The sequence below is a fragment of the Balaenoptera musculus genome, chromosome 21 (assembly GCF_009873245.2).
Source record: "Balaenoptera musculus isolate JJ_BM4_2016_0621 chromosome 21, mBalMus1.pri.v3, whole genome shotgun sequence".
In the NCBI taxonomy this organism is placed as follows: domain Eukaryota; kingdom Metazoa; phylum Chordata; class Mammalia; order Artiodactyla; family Balaenopteridae; genus Balaenoptera; species Balaenoptera musculus.
The window spans coordinates 32182440-32199193 of NC_045805.1; the positions used below are offsets into that span (position 1 = coordinate 32182440).

General features: G+C 38.1%; 1 protein-coding gene across 2 annotated transcripts in view; it reads right to left on the bottom strand.

The window, feature by feature from the left end:
* Positions 1-16754, bottom strand: part of ADAM9 (ADAM metallopeptidase domain 9) — a 103281-nt gene that overhangs the window by 82804 nt on the left and 3723 nt on the right. For both annotated transcript variants that reach the window (XM_036838671.1, XM_036838672.1), the window contains exons 2-3: positions 9769-9866; positions 7141-7199 (exon numbers count right to left, since the gene is read on the bottom strand). In XM_036838671.1, the coding sequence (XP_036694566.1) occupies positions 7141-7199; positions 9769-9866 (157 nt within the window). The remainder of the gene's footprint in view (positions 1-7140; positions 7200-9768; positions 9867-16754) is intronic.

The window sequence follows — 16754 nt, forward strand, 5'->3', positions numbered from 1 at the left end:
GAAGCCTGTGTGCAAGCAGAGGTCACTCTCCACACCTCCCCTCCTGGGAGCCTGTGCAGCCCGCCACTGCCAGGGTCCCGTGATCCAGGGACAACTTCCCCAGGAGAACACACGGCATGCCCCAGGCTGTTGCAACGTCACGTCGGCCTCTGCCACTGCAGGCTCGCCCTGCATTCCAATTATAACTACCGTACCCCCCCCACCCCCCGGCCTGAATGAGCAACAGCCCCCTAAACAGCCGCTGCTTTAACCCCCTCCTGTCTGGGTGGGAACAGATGCCTGGGGGCGACCTACATGCAGAGGTGGGGCCAAAACCAAAGCTGAACCCCAGGAGCTGTGTGAACAAAGAAGAGAAAGGGAAATTTCTCCCAGCAGCCTCAGGAACAGCAGATTAAATCCCCACAATCAACTTGATATACCCTGCATCTGTGGAATACCTGAATAGACAATGAATCATCCCAAAATTGTGGCGGTGGACTTTGGGAGCAACTGTAGACTTGGGGTTTGCTGTCTGTGACTGATTTGTTTCCGATTTTTATGTTTATCTTAGCTTAGTGTTTAGCACTTGTTATCATTGGTGAATTTGTTTATATTCGTTTGGTTGCTCTTTTCTTTTTTTTTAAACTATTATTATTTTTATAATAATTTTTTAAAATTATTATTATTTTTTTCTCCCTTTTCTTCTCAGCCGTGTGGCTGACAGGGTCTTGGTGCTCCAGCCTGATGTCAGGCCTGAGCCTCTGGGTGGGAGAGCCAAATTCAGGACACTGAACCACAAGAGACCTCCCGGCCCCACATAATATCAATCGGCGAGAGCTCTCCCAGAGATCTCCATCTCAATGTTATGACCCAGCTCCACCCAACAGCCAGTAAACTCCAGTGCTGGAGGCCCCATGCCAAACAACTAGCAAGACAGGAACACAACCCCACCCATTAGCAGAGAGGCTGCCTAAACTCCTAGTAAGTTCACAGACACCCCAAAACACACCACCGGACGAGGCACTGCCCACCAGAAAGACAAGATCCAGCCCAACCCACCAGAACACAGGCACCAGTCCCCTCCACCAGGAAGCTTACACAACCCACTGAACCAACCTCACCCACTGGGGACAGGAAACAAAAACAACAGGAACTACGAGCCTGGAGCCTGAGAAAAGGAGACCCCAAACACAGTAAGTTAAACAAAATGAGAAGACAGAGAAATGAGCAGCAGATGGAGGAGCAAGGTAAAACCTACCAGACCAAACAAATGAAGAGGAAATAGGCAGTCTACCTGAAAAAGAATTCAGAGTAATGATAGTAAAGATGATCCAAAGTCTTGGAAATAGAATGGAGAAAATACAATAAACGTTTAACAAGGACTTAGAAGAACTAAAGAGCAAGCAAACAAACAATGATGAGCAACAAAATAAATGAAATTAAAAATTCTCTACAAGGAATCAGTAGCAGAATAACTGAGGCAGAAGAACGGATAAGTGACCTGGAAGATAATATAGTGGAAATAACTGCCGCAGAGCAGAATAAAGAAAAAAGAATGAAAAGAATTGAGGACAGTCTCAGAGATGTCTGAGACAACATTAAAGGCACCAACATTCAAATTATAGCGGTCCCAGAAGAAAAAGAGAAAAAGAAAGGGTCTGAGAAAATATTTGAAGAGATTATACTTGAAAACTTCCCTAACATGGGAAAGGAAATAGGCAATCAAGTCCAGGAAGCACAGAAAGTCCCATACAGGGTAAATCCAAGGAGAAACACGCCAAGACACATATTAAACACACTATCAAAAATTAAGTACAAAGAAAAAATATTAAAAACAGCAAGGGAAAAGCAACAAATAACATACAAGGGAATCCCATAAGGTTAACAGCTGATCTTTAGCAGAAATTCTGCAAGCCAGAAGGGACGGGCAGGACATACTTAAAGTGATGAAAGGTAAAAACCTACAGCCAAGATTACTCTACCCAGCAAGGATCTTATTCAGATTCGATGGACAAATTAAAACCTTTACAGACAAGCAAAAGCTAAGAGTATTCAGCACCACCAAAACAACTTGACAACAAATGCTAAAGGAACTTCTCTAGGCAGGAAAGACAAGAGAAGAAAAAGACCTACCAAAACAAACCCAAAACAATTAAGAAAATGATAATAGGAACATACATATCGATAATTACCTTAAATGTAAATGGATTAAATGCTCCAACCAAAAGACATAAACTGGCTTAATGGATACAAAAACAAGACCCGTATATATGCTGTCTACAAGAGACCCACTTCAGACCTAGGGACACATACTGACTGAAAGTGAGGGGATGGAAAAACATATTCCAGGCAAATGGAAATCAAAAGAAAGCTAGAGTAGCAATTCTCATATCAGACAAAATAGACTTTAAAATACAGACTATTACAAGAGACAAAGAAGGACACTACATAATGATCAAGGGATCAATCCAAGAAGAAGATATAACAATTGTCAATATTTATGCACCCAGCTTAGGAGCACCTCAATGCATAAGGCAAATGCTAGCGGCCATAAAAGGGGAAATCGACAGTAACACAATAATAGTAGGGGACTTTAACACCCCACTTTCACTGATGGACAGATTATACAAAATGAAAATAAATTAAGGAAACACAAACTTTAAATGACACATTAAACAAGATGGACTTACTTGATATTTATAGGACATTCCATCCAGAAAAAACAGAATACACTTTCTTCTCAAGTGCTCATAGAACATTCTCCAGGATAAATCATATCTTGGGTCACAAATCAACCCTTGGTAAATGTAAGAAAATTGAAATCGTATCAAGTATCTTTTCCGACCACAAAGCTATGAGACTAGATATCAATTAGAGGAAAAAATCTGTAAAAAATACAAACACATGGAGGCTAAACAATACACTACTAAATAACCAAGAGATCACTGAAGAAATCAAAGAGGAAATCAAAAAATACCTAGAAACAAATGACAATGAAAACACAATGACCCAAAACCTATGGGATGCAGCAAAAGTAGTTCAAGAGGGAAGTTTATAGCAATACAATCCTACCTCAAGAAACAAGAAACACCTCAAATAAACAACATAACCTTACACCTAAAACATTTAGAGAAAGAAGAACAAAAAAAATCCCAAAGTTAGCAGAAGGAAAGAAATCATAAAGATCAGATGAGAAATAAATGAAAAAGAAATGAAGGAAATGATAGCAAAGATCAATAAAACTAAAAGCTGGTTCTTTGAGAAGATAAACAAAATTGATAAATCACTAGCCAGACTCACCAAGAAAAAAAGGGAGAAGACTCAAATCAATAGAGTTAGAAATGAAAAAGGAGAAGTAACAACTTACTGCAAGATACTGCAGAAATACAAAGAATGTAGAGAGATTACTACAAGCAACTATATGCCAATAAAATGGACAACCTGGAAGAAATGGACAAATTCTTAGAAAAGCACAACCTTCTGAGACTGAACCAGGAAGAAATAGAAAATATAAACAGAACAATCACAAGCACTGAAATTGAAACTGTGATTAAAAATTTTCCAACAAACAAAAGCCCAGGACCAGATGCCTTCACAGGCAAATTCTATAAAACATTTAGAGAAAAGCTAATACCTATCCTTCTCAAACTCTTCCAAAATACAGCAGAGGGAGGAACACTCCCCAACTCATTCTACGAGGCCACCATCACCCTGATACCAAAACCAGATAAAGATGTCACAAAGAAAGAAAACTACAGGCCAATATCACTGACGAACATAGATGCAAAAATCCTCAACAAAATACTAGCAAACAGAATCCAACAGAACATTAAAAGGATCCTACACCATGATCAAGTGGGGTTTATCCCAGGAATGCAAGGATACTTCAATATATGCAAATCAATCAATGTGATAAACCATATTAACAAATTGAAGGAGAAAAACCATATGATCATCTCAATAGATGCAGAAAAAGCTTTCGAGATAATTGAACACCCATTTATGATAAAAACCCTGCAGCAAGTAGGCATAGAGGTAACTTACCTCAACATAATAAAGGCCATATATGACAAACCCACAGCCAACATCGTTCTCAATGGTGAAAAACTGAAACCATTTCCTCTAAGAACAGGGACAAGACAAGGTTGTCCACTCTCACCACTATTATTCAACACAGTTTTGGAAGTTTTAGCCACAGCAATCAGAGGCGAAAAAGAAATAAAAGGAATCCAAATCGGAAAAGAAGAAGTAAAGCTGTCACTATTTGTAGATGGCATGATACTATACATAGAGAATCCTAAAGATGCTACCAGACACTACTAGAGCTAATTTATGAATTTGGTAAAGTAGCAGGATACAAAATTAATGCACAGAAATCTCCTGCATTCCTATACACTAATGATGAAAAATCTGAAAGAGAAATTAAGGAAACACTCGCATTTACCACTGCAACAAAAAGAATAAAACACCTAGGAATAAACCTACCTAAGGAGACAAAAGACCTGTATGCAGAAAACTATAAGACACTGATGAAAGAAATTAAAGATGATACAAACAGATGGAGAGGTATACCATGTTCTTGGATTGGAAGAATCAACACTGTGAAAATGACTCTACTACCCAAAGCAATCTACAGATTCAATGTAATCCCTATCAAACCACCAATGGCATTTTTCACAGAACTAGAACTAAAAATTTCACAATTTGTATGGAAACACAAAAGACCCCGAATAGTCAAAGCAATCTTGAGAGAGAAAAACAGAGCCAGAGAAATCAGGCTCCCTGACTTCAGACTATACTACAAAGCTACAGTATTCAAGACAGTATGGTTCCGGCACAAAAACAGAAATATAGATCAATGGAACAGGAAAGAAAGCCCAGAGATAAACCCACGCACATATGGTCACCTTATTTTTGATAAAGGAGGCAAGAATATACAATGGAGAAAAGACAGCCTCTTCAATAAGTGGTGCTGGGAAAAATGGACAGCTACATGTAAAAAATGAAATTAGAACACTTCCTAACACCATACACAAAAAATAAACTCAAAATGGATTAAAGATCTAAATGTAAGGCCAGACACTATAAAACCCTTAGAGGAAAACATAGGCAGAACACTCTATGACATAAATCACAGCAAGATCCTTTTTGACCCACCTTCTAGAGAAATGGAAATAAAAATAAAAATAAACAAATGGGACCTAATGAAACTTAAAAGCTTTTGCACAGAAAAGGAAACCATAAACAAGACGAAAAGACAACCCTCAGAATGGAAGAAAATATTTGCAAATGAAGCAACTGACAAAGGATTAATCTCCAAGATTTACAAGCAGCTCATGCAGCTCAATCAAAAAAACAAACAACCCAATCTAAAATGGGCAGAAGACCTAAATAGACATTTCTCCAAAGAAGATATACAGATTGCCAACAAACACATGAAAGGATGCTCAACATCACTAATCATTAGAGAAATGCAAATCAAAACTACAATGAGGTATCACCTCACACCGGTCAGAATGGCCATCATCAAAAAATCTACAAACAATAAGTGCTGGAGAAGTTGGGGAGAAAAGGGAACGCTCTTGCACTGTTAGTGGAAATGTAAATTGATACAGGCACTATGGAGAACAGTATGGAGGTTCCTTAAAAAAAACTAAAATTAGAACTACCATTCGACCCAGCAATCCCACTACTGGGCATATACCCTGAGAAATCCATAATTCAAAAAGAGTCATGTACCACAATGTTCATTGCAGCTCTATTTACAATAGTCAGGACATGGAAGCAACCTAAGTGTCCATCGACAGATGAATGGATAAAGAAGATGTGGCACATATATACAATGGAATATTACTCAGCCATAAAAAGAAATGAAATTGAGTTATTTGTAGTGAGGTGGATGGACCTAGAGTCTATCATACAGAGTGAAGCTAAGTCAGAAAGCAAAAAACAAATACCGTATGCTAATACATATATATACGGAATCTAAAAAAAAAAAATGGTTCTGATGAACCTACGGGCAGGACATGAATAAAGACACAGACGTAGAGAATGGACTTGAGGACACAGGGTGTGGGAAGGGAAAGCTGGGACGAAGTGTGACAGTGGCATGGACTTTTATATATTACCAAATGTGAAACAGATAGCTAGTGGGAAGCAGCTGCATAGCACAGGGAGTTCAGCTCGGTGCTTTGTGACCACCTAGAGGGGTGGGATAAGGATGGTGGGAGGGACACACAAGAGGGAGGGGTTATGGGGATATATGTATACATATAGCTGATTCACTTTGTTATACAGCAGAAACTAACACAACATTGTAAAGCAATTATGCTCCAACAAATATGTTAAAAAAAAAAAAAGAAAAAGAAAAAAAAAGCATAGGAATGCAGACCAGACATCGCACATGTATATACATCACTAGACTTACTGAGGTGGGATCAGGTGAAAATGACAAAATGAGAAGAGATTAAAAAGGGGGGTGAGAGACCACTGCTATGAACTGAATGTTTGTGTCCCCCTCCCAAAATCCTTATGTTGAAGCCCTAACCCACAGAGTGGCTGTATTTGGAGATATGGCCACTAAGGAAGTTATGGTTAAATGAGGTCATAAGGCGGGCCCCTGAGCCAACAGGATTAGCGTCCTCACAAGAAGAGAAGCCAGAGAGCTCGCTCATCCATCTACCCACTTTCCTGTGCACACAGGCCAAGGAGAGGTCACGTGAGCACTGGCCAGAAGGTGGCCGTCTGCAACCCAAAAAGAGAGCCCTCACCAGACACTAACCCTGCTGGCACCTTGATCTCGGACTTCCAGTCCTGTGAGAAAATAAATGTCTGTTGTTTACGTCTGTAGTACTTTGCTGTGGCAGCTCTAGCAGACTGATAAAACTACTAAAGACTTCTTTACCCCCTGCTCAGCTGTTTCTTGGGCCAATCATGATTTTAAAGTTTTCTTAAATACAACTTTCTCTTCCTTTAATTTAGATTTATTTTCCTTTGTTCTAATGTCAATGGAAATGCAAAATAGTATGGCTTTTTCCATACTTCTACTCTTAATATTCTCACCTTTTTATCAATCTACTAAGCAATATCTAACTAGAAAAGATACCCATATAGCACTGAAAAAAAAATTACTGAAAAGCCAAAGTAAATTAAATTTCTTACTTATTCCTTTCCAAGTGAATAATATGCTCTTTTCCTTCAGCTTGAATGACATAAGATACCTAAATGCACAAAGGAGAAAAGAACAATAAAACACTATCTTCTAAATAACTTTTCAACAACAGAAATTCCATCCTGAATGAAAATAACTTGGTACTGACTAGAACTATTTTATGAAAGAACCTTAAATATACTCGTAAATAATAAAAATATACCCTGATCATCCCTACCTTCCTTTAATAAACTACTGTGGAAAACGACCTGCATGTTTATCTAAACTCTTCTTAAATTCATTTATAATTGAGCTATAACTTAAGGGATTATTTTTACTAAGTCCATCCCTATATTACCTATAGTATAAAGTAGTTCTTCCTTTCGTTTTAAATGAAATGAACCTCTTAGTTTCGAAAGATATTCCCTCGTTCTGGTTAGACGAAATTAATAGCCTTTTATGATTTTATATCTTCACATGGCTCAACACATTTCATCACTTCTAAACAGACTTTTTCCCCCTCACATGAACATCTTTGAAATCCGGATACATCGTACAGAGGCAGAGCATTCTAACTGGTAGCACTCTGTTCCTTTCTTAATTAGTGGTACATTAAATAACAGTGTGATGAGGCAACTTACACTGACACATCCTCAGCTTGTGGGAGCCTCTTCTCTACCTCAAATGCTAAAATAACTTGCCCAGTGACTCACTGTTTCATTAGCAAGAAGCACTTAATCTGATCTCTAGAACCAGGGGATTCAACTTTGCCATAATTCTCATAAAAAAGACAGTCATGGAGGGAGTCAACAAATAATAATAGTATCAGAAGTGTCCTCTTATTCTCCCTACTGTTTCTGGACTCTAAGTGAACGTTTTGCCAAGAAACAGCAGGATCTCCTTTCCTAGGGCACTTCAACATCTGACTTCTAGGGCCGAGACCGAGATCCAGGTCCCAGGGTTCTGCTTCCACATCCTGTGTGGGGACCTCAGGACTCTGCCATCTACCTCCTTCTCCACTGAGGCATCAAAAATACCAAGCTCCTTCCAACGCCACAGTTTTGGCGTGTGTCTTTCTATCCTTTCTGCTCTTGGACAGACATAGGACGTAAAAACATCACTTTCATCTCCTCTGAGAAGAATTCTGAGGATCTGAGAATTGTTTTGTGATATTACATTCTTCCCCCAAACAGCTGCCTGGGTTGCTCATTCCCTTCCTTCTGGTCTTTGCTCTGCTCCAGGGTTACCTTCTTAGTAAGGTCTTCCCGGGCTGTCCTATTAAAAAACACAAACCCTCCTACCCCCTCACCCCCACCCCCAATTCCAACATTCCCCACCCCCTCCCTGCTTTAATTTTCCCCATAGCACTTCTTACCATCTTAAGTAATCTCTATTATTAATCTATATTGCTTATTTGTCTCCTCCTCTCCTCCCACGAGAATGGAAGCTCCACAGGGGCATGGAGTTTGTCTGTTTTGTTCACTGCCATATCCCCAGTGCTTAAACAGTGCTTCCACCTCTTCCCCAAATATTTATCAGGGTGCACGCAGGACATTTACTACAATCCCAAGTAGCTATGTGTGCAGTGTTGATAAAGGTCATCAGAGACACGATAAAGTGGAAAACATCGTCCCTGTGCTGCTAAGTGAAGAAAAGGGGAAAAATAACAATGAAAACACAAATTAATTCTACTCTAAAGGCAAAACAAAAATCAAAGAGTAGAATGTCCAGTTCAAAACAAAACAAGGAAAAATTATAAACTGTTCCCCTGGAAGGAGATCTTAGAGTCATTTATTCCTTACTTATAAAGAAGTAAATGAAGACGAATGATCTACCCAATTCGTGGTAGCACCCAGAGGGAGGGCTAAGGCTAAAAGCTCTTGATGGTAACTCCAATGTTCTCTTCACTATGCCTAGTCCCTAAACAATGGACAAGCTGCCTTATCGTTAGAAATATATCGGTAATTCAGAGGTAATAAGCTAAACTCTCTATCCTTCATCACCTGTTACTGTTAAACTATAATAAAGTTAAATTATACTTCTATAAAGTTGAAGGGTTTGCAAAGTCAGTTAATATCCAAATATATTATTTCTGAGCTTTACAGTAAGAGAAAAATAGCATAAAAATTAATTTTTGTGCATTGGTTTCCCTGTTAGCATATTATGTTTCTTCTGATATGGAGATAAAACTCGCTTTTGAGCAAACATTCCCAGATATGAAATACATGCATATAACACACTACTATTCTCCAGTGTCAGTAAAGATACAGCATGTAGTACTCTACCTATCACACACTGACAGAGAGGTGAATTCTAATTCGTATAACAAGACCACTGTAACCATCACCAGTCAGGTAAGGGTCAGAAATCTATGTAACCAGCATCCTACCCTGGTCATAGAATTTTACTTAACTGACTATTTCATCCTCTTATGTTTCAAGTTGATTATTTTGTCTTTAAAAAAAAAAAAAAGCTACTAAGGATCAGTTTGTCACTTTACTAGAATAATGTCCAATGGACACCAGTGCCATAATCACTGGCTGACATTACTCACTGAACCAATCACTCCTGAAAATAACACCCTTGTCTTAAAAAAAGTGAAATTTAAATACATATATATTTCTCAAGAGATAACTTACCTGCTCTGAGTAGGGCCTAGGGGCTTCTCTTCTTTCTCTAGTTAATCTCCAAGGAGTTATTATTTCATAAGAAGAGAGATGGGAGGTCTGTTGAAAGCCTACAGAAAAGGGAATAACAAACATTATATAACAACTGAACCTGAAAAACTACATGTCCTAAAATACAATGGAAATCAAAAGCTGAATGTTCAATTCATAGAAAAATCATCTGATGTTCCCACACTAAAATATATATAGCTTTATACAAAGTTTTATAGGAAAATAGCAATATACTAGATAAGTATGAGGGGGAAGAAATGTATTTCTTAAAAAAGGATGTCAGCCTTTATCCAAACAGTATATACACAGCAATCATTTTCAAACAATTTTTAGCTATAAACCCTAATCCCTCGTCTTAAAAGAAATCTTAAGGCATAAACACAAGGAAAAAACTGCTCTGGTCAGGAAATGGAGGGAAGGCATCTAGAACCTGGCACCGTTCACTCCTGTCTCTTTTCCCAGCCTCACCCAACATGAATGACAGCCCGAGATGGTACGGGGATACTTACGAAACAGTCTAAAGGACAATAAGAGGGAAAAGTTACTTTTAATGCCTGATGGATTAACTCTAATAAATACATACCTAACAATGTAGCAATTATCTCCAATGAAATTACTGCCACTAATCTGTCCTAAAAAGTTGAATAGATTAAATGTATTAAAAATGAAGTACTCAGAACCATCATGCAAGACTTCCTCCCAATTCCAATCCTGTACAGCTCACCACACAGTGGAGTCACGTCTGAGTGGGGCCTGGGTTCTAAACTCATCAATTGAGAGGGGAGAGGGATAAACTAGGAGTGTGGGATTCACAGATACACACCACTATATGTAAAACAGATAAACAACAGGGACCTACTGAAAAGAACCTGAAAAAGAATGAATATATGTATATGCATAACTGAATCACTTTGCTGTACACCTGAAACTAACACAACATTGTAGATCAACTATAATCCAATAAAATTTAAAAAAAAAACAAAACCAAGGACCTACTGTATAGCACAGGGAACTATATTCAATATCTTATAATAATCTATAATGGAAAATAATCTGAAAAATATATATATATATAAAAAACTGAATCACTTTGCTGTATACTTGAAACCAATACAATATTGTAAATCAACTATACTTCAATGAAAAAAAAAAAGTAAATCTACCTAAAAAAATTAAAATGAAAATAAATAAATAAAACAATGAGCAGAAAGCCATTTTGGTTCATTGCATTGAAGCAGTCAAGCAGGATTTATGTATAAATACAAAGTTTTATTGTTAGGTTTCCATTTTGTATTTCTGAAATTATCAAAGGTATTAAATAATCATATATTATTTAAAAAATAAGATAACTGGAAAAAAAGTAAACTCATCACTTAAGCAAAATTTGGGTATAATTAAAATGGCCCATTCAAATCCCTTAGGAAGGCACACCCCATGTTGGCATCTGATACAGTCTCTCAATACAACCAACACATCTCTTCTTCCTCCAGCATAACTGCCTATGATGGCATGTCAGTTTGTTCAGAGAACTTGACGAAGTAGATGGTCACCATCTAAGGACCACGGATGAAAAATCTCTATCTCTATATGTCTCCATATACCAAAACCACATTTGTTATGAGGAGGCTTGAGAATGGCATACACAAACAGAAACACTGAGGGAAGAACAGATTCACAGCTTCTACTCAGTGGGGATCAATTTAGGAAATAAATTCATTAAGTAGAATTTCTTGAACAAATAAGTGTCATGAAAAGGAGGAAGAGGGGACCATTATAAATTAAAAGAGCCATATAACCAAATGCAATATCTGGACCTATCTGGATCCTAATTAAAATAAATCAACAGAAAAAAAAAAAAAATTCTGAGACAACCAGGGAAATTTTAACACTGTATAGATATGTGATGATCTTGAGGAATTAGTATTAATTTTTTAAAGTGTAATAGGCATATTGTGGGTGATGTTTTCTTTAAAAGTCCTTATGTCATAGAGATTCATCCTGAATATTCAAGGGCAACATGACATGACATCCAGGATTCGCATCAAAATAATCCAGTGTGCGTTTGAGGGACGAGATACATATGAAACTATATTAAAACTGGGTAATGGGTACAGAGGAGTTCATTACTCTTCTCTCTACTGTTGTATATGTTTAAAATTTTCGATAGTAAAATAATTATTTTTTAAGTAGTTATCTATCAGGAGTGGGATGAGAGGAGAGACTTTTCACTTTATAAGCTCTGTATTACTTACAGTGTCTATGAAAAGTTACAATTACAACATATATCATATATATGAGACTATAAGATGTGTCATAAACAAACATGTAAGCGTCATAAGTAAATGTACCAAACTTGTTTAAAGCGGCTACCACGATGGAATAGAACCAGAGAGTAATGAGATAAGGACTCAGGCTTTATTTCCTGTACTCATGCATGTCCGTATTGTTTGAATTTGTTTTTATAATGAGTATTTTGAAACCCCAAATTACCATTGAAATTAAAAGGGGGAAAAAGGAGTGTTTCTTCAATTAAAAAAGAAAAGCACAAACTATTTAAAGTACTGATTATCTACTATCTCAACACCTCCTGTCTTCCCATCAGCCTCATTAACCTCGCATCCAGACTATGATACCTTCTCACTCTTGCTCTCTCCTCTCCTTTGGATCCAAACTTATGTTCATTCACTCCTTAATTGCCTTATGCCTCTCAGATTTCTCAAATGCAGATTAAAATGAAGCATCTTCACCTAACCTTCCACAAGCTAACACTGTACATAAAAATGTCTATAGGGCTTCCCTGGTGGCGCAGTGGTTGAGAATCTGCCTGTTAATGCAGGGGACACGGGTTCGAGCCCTGGTCTGGGAAGATCCCACATGCCATGGAGCAGCTGGGCCCGTGGGCCACAACTACTGAGCCTGCGCGTCTGGAGCCTGTGCCCCGCAACGGGGGGGGGGGCCGCGATAGTGAGAGGCCTGCGCACCGCGATGAAGAGCAGTCCCCGCACCGCGATGAAGAGTGGCCCCCACTTGCCGCAACTAGAGAAAGCCCTCGCACGAACCGAAGACCCAACACAGCCAAAAAAATAAATAAATAAATAAATAAAGTAGCTATAAAAAATTTAAAAAAAAAAATGTCTATAACCTTGTCTAGTTTGGAATTTTTAAAGATACAATGTAAACAGGAAAATATAAATTATATCTCATTCAGTACAACATGTCATACTAACACTCTGCAAACTCTTTACCCGTCAACCCCTTAAATCTTAATAATTAGGCATAACATACCATCTAAATGGGGGTTCACGTCATTACATAAAAATACCAGAAATAGACTCCAATACTCACAAAAGCAACAAGGGGCTGGCTGATCTAAGGCACACTTACGACATACTATGATAAAATATCTTTCAGATATTTGGAGTTGCCAACTGGGAGCCGTGTCAAAAGAAATCCATGGCCTTGATAGAAGCAGGCTTCAAATCACTAAGTAGAAATATCCTTCATCCTAAATTAACTGAGGTACCGGACTATTTCCTCACCCAGAATAAACCTTTCAAGGACCTTCAGTTTTCTCAAATTCCTAAAAACACAAATTTCAATATTATCCTTAATATTTTTCTTTTAGATCATGGTAATTTGTTCAACTACTAAGACAGTCACTCTAGAAGTAATGGCAGGAACAGATGGCAGGAATAAATGCTTTCAGTGGGTTACAGAGAAGAAGCTCCATATGATAAAAAAAAGTCAATCATCCTGTGCATTTATATGCAACTTCCTATGATTCTATAATTATTTCAAAGTAAAAGATTTCTTAAGTAAATCCTTACAGGCAGGGATAAAATGTTAATAGGCTCAGGCAACTGTTATACTAGAAGCTAAACAATACGCAACTAAACTGAAATCTTTTCATCACAGCTCAGAAGCAAACATCACAGAGAAAAAGAAATGCCTCAGAAAAGACAACTACAAATGAGCAGGCACATATTTAAAGAGCTCTCATTTTGAAACATGTTAAGTGACTTTATAAGGTCACATAGCTAGTTTCAGGCCAGGACTGAAGCTACGGATCTTTTACCTAGATTGTTAGAGAAGAATGAAAGTCCAATAAAGGAATATAAGACACATTCTAGCCTTTCTTCCATTTTAATGCACAATTCTTGTTTTGAAAAAAATATAAAAACTAATCATTTATTTTTTAAAGGCTTTCAACATTATACCACCCCAAAATAACTTCTATTTACATATAAGAGCTGTTATTCTGATACGGACTTCTTGGTTTTAAAATCCAAGGATCCACTTTCTGAACGCCATAGGAGTTCAAAAACATCATAAGAAATGCACATATTTTGCTTATGTCATTGAAAAACAATATACACTGGTTGCATGAAACGCCTTCTTCCTGTATTTTTTTCAACATTTCTTCATCCCTAGTCCTGGCTTATTTTTATTCTTTTTCCCGTTCATACCTTGCATAGATTTTCCCCAAATTCCTTTTATTTTTTGTTTTTAATTCCAAATAGTAGCACTTTCTCATGGGAATCTAAACATCAAGTTTCCCATGTCACTATAAAGGACGTGCATCAACATTATTTGTACTATAAAGCTTCAGCCTCAGCACTATTGACATTTGAGGCCAGAAAATTCTTTGCTGTGGGTGTTTTTCTGTGCAATGTAGGATAGTTAGGATCATCCCTGACCTCTACCCACCACTGGCCAGAGGCACCACCAGTGTGACAACTAAAAATATCTTCCAGATGCCTTCTGGGGGCAAAATCACCCCCCCTGAAAACCACTGGTATAGAGTTCACAATGAAAACTAAAATCTTAATACAATCAGCTCCATGGAAAATACAAACTATTTTATCAGAATTTGACAGAATTTGATGCACACCATCAAAAGTCACATTACTAGAAAACATGGGCCGAAGATAAAAGTTAAGAGTTGAGGGCTTCCCTGGTGGTGCAGTGGTTAAGAATCCGCCTGCCAATGCAGGAGACGGGTTCCAGCCCTCGTCCGGGAAGATCCCACACGCCACGGAGGAGCTAAGCCCGTGCGCCACAACTTCTGAACCTGAGCTCTAGGGCCTGAGAGCCACAACTACCAAGCCCACGCACCGCAACTACTGAAGCCCGCGTGCGTAGAGCCTGTGCTCCGCAACAAGAGAAGCCACCGCAGTGAGAATGCCGCGCACAGCAATGAAGAGTAGCTCCCGCTCGCCGCAACTAGAGAAAGCCTGCGCACAGCAACGAAGACCCAACACAGCCAAAAATAAATAAATAAAATAATAAATAAATTTATTAAAAAATAAGTAAGAGTTGAAACATGAAACTTAAAGTGTCTTAAACTTAGTAAAAGAAAGAAAAAGGTGTTAGTTGCCCTTCTTTCTTCCTTTAACTCCTTAGATATTTTTACGTACTGTGTTTTGGAGGAAGTCTAAATACATGTTTTGTAATAGCATCTGAGAAACTGAGTCCCCCTAAAAGTGAGTCCCCTTACTGAGTTTATGATTAATCTCTCTATTCAAAACTTTATCCCCTTTCTTGCCCCCTCTGACCTCAACCCTGAGCTAACTGAACACTAATCAACCAGAGTCAGATGACAAAGATTGCTGTTGTTGATAACATCATTATGTGCCTAAAACTGCTGTTGTAGATACTACTATCATTCACGTACAAACTCAGGTTGCTTCTCCAGGGCAAGATGCCCTCATAGGCCCCCAGCCATGGACCACCTGGCCAGAGAATGCAAACCAGAGGCATTCTGACTCCCAAAACCAGGATTAAGAAATGTCAGAAGATGATGATTAATCCCAGCATCTTTGTTCTTCCCCTTTAAAAAAAAAAAAAAAAAAAAAACACACTTCACTCAAAAAGCCAAGCTGGAGTGGATCTGAGACTTGTCTTCCACTCCCTTGCTTGGCGCCCTGCAACATACCCTTACTTTGCTGCAAACACCCGCTGTCAGAGTTTGGCTTTCTGTGCCCTGGACACAGAAGCCCTTCCTCAGTTACAAATGTAGACGGATATCAGTTAAAAGAATTCTACCTAATTGCAAAGCAAACAAATGTAAACCCTCAGCCAAGGGCTTTTCTCCTTTCCTTCCCGCCTACTGTGTAAACAAAGAGCCACCCTTAAGTACTTTCACTATAGAAAATAAACCTGGGTTTCACATACAAGATGAAGAAGATAATTCTGTTGTCTGAGTTATTTCTTGAAGAGAAATTGCAATTAGATCCATAAATTGCTGTTATTTTGAGCCATATATTTCCATTCCATTCACAAGGTCAGTGCCAAGTAAACATATATTATATATTAATAGCTATCTTCAAACATAATTATAATTTCCACTGTTATGTCCTACATTCTGACTTTTTTCCGTTACAATTTTTTTTTACATTTAAAAAGAAACAGGGCTTTTGCTACTGTTTGTTTGTAAGTGGCCCTCTGGGAAAAACACTCACCATTTATAAGATTTAATGCCCTAAAGAATTTTAATTCCTCTACCAAGGAATTTAAGTTTCTTGAAACAAAGGACGGTACCTTACTCATCCCCTATTTCCTGCACTGGTACAGTAGATATTCAACAAATGTATTGAGTAAATGACCTCTTTTGATCTTTACAGCTATACATACATAGATCTCATAATTGCAAATTATCATGTACAACCTAAAATAAGCTTTATTTTTTATGATTAGCATCTTTCGTATCAATTTTCCACAAATCCTCACAGCCCACACATTTGTCATGTTAATGCAATGCCACATTTCACTGTATTACTCTGCCATTGACTGCTTACCCTCCCCTCTGAAGCAGCCAATGTGTCAATAGATGGGGAACAGGCTCTCCCAGGCTCTACTTGTATGAGAGTTCTTAGGGGCTACTAAAGGAAGGGGTAGGGGGCACCTTCCAAAAATGAGTTAAGCCATAAAAAAATCTCATTAAAAGG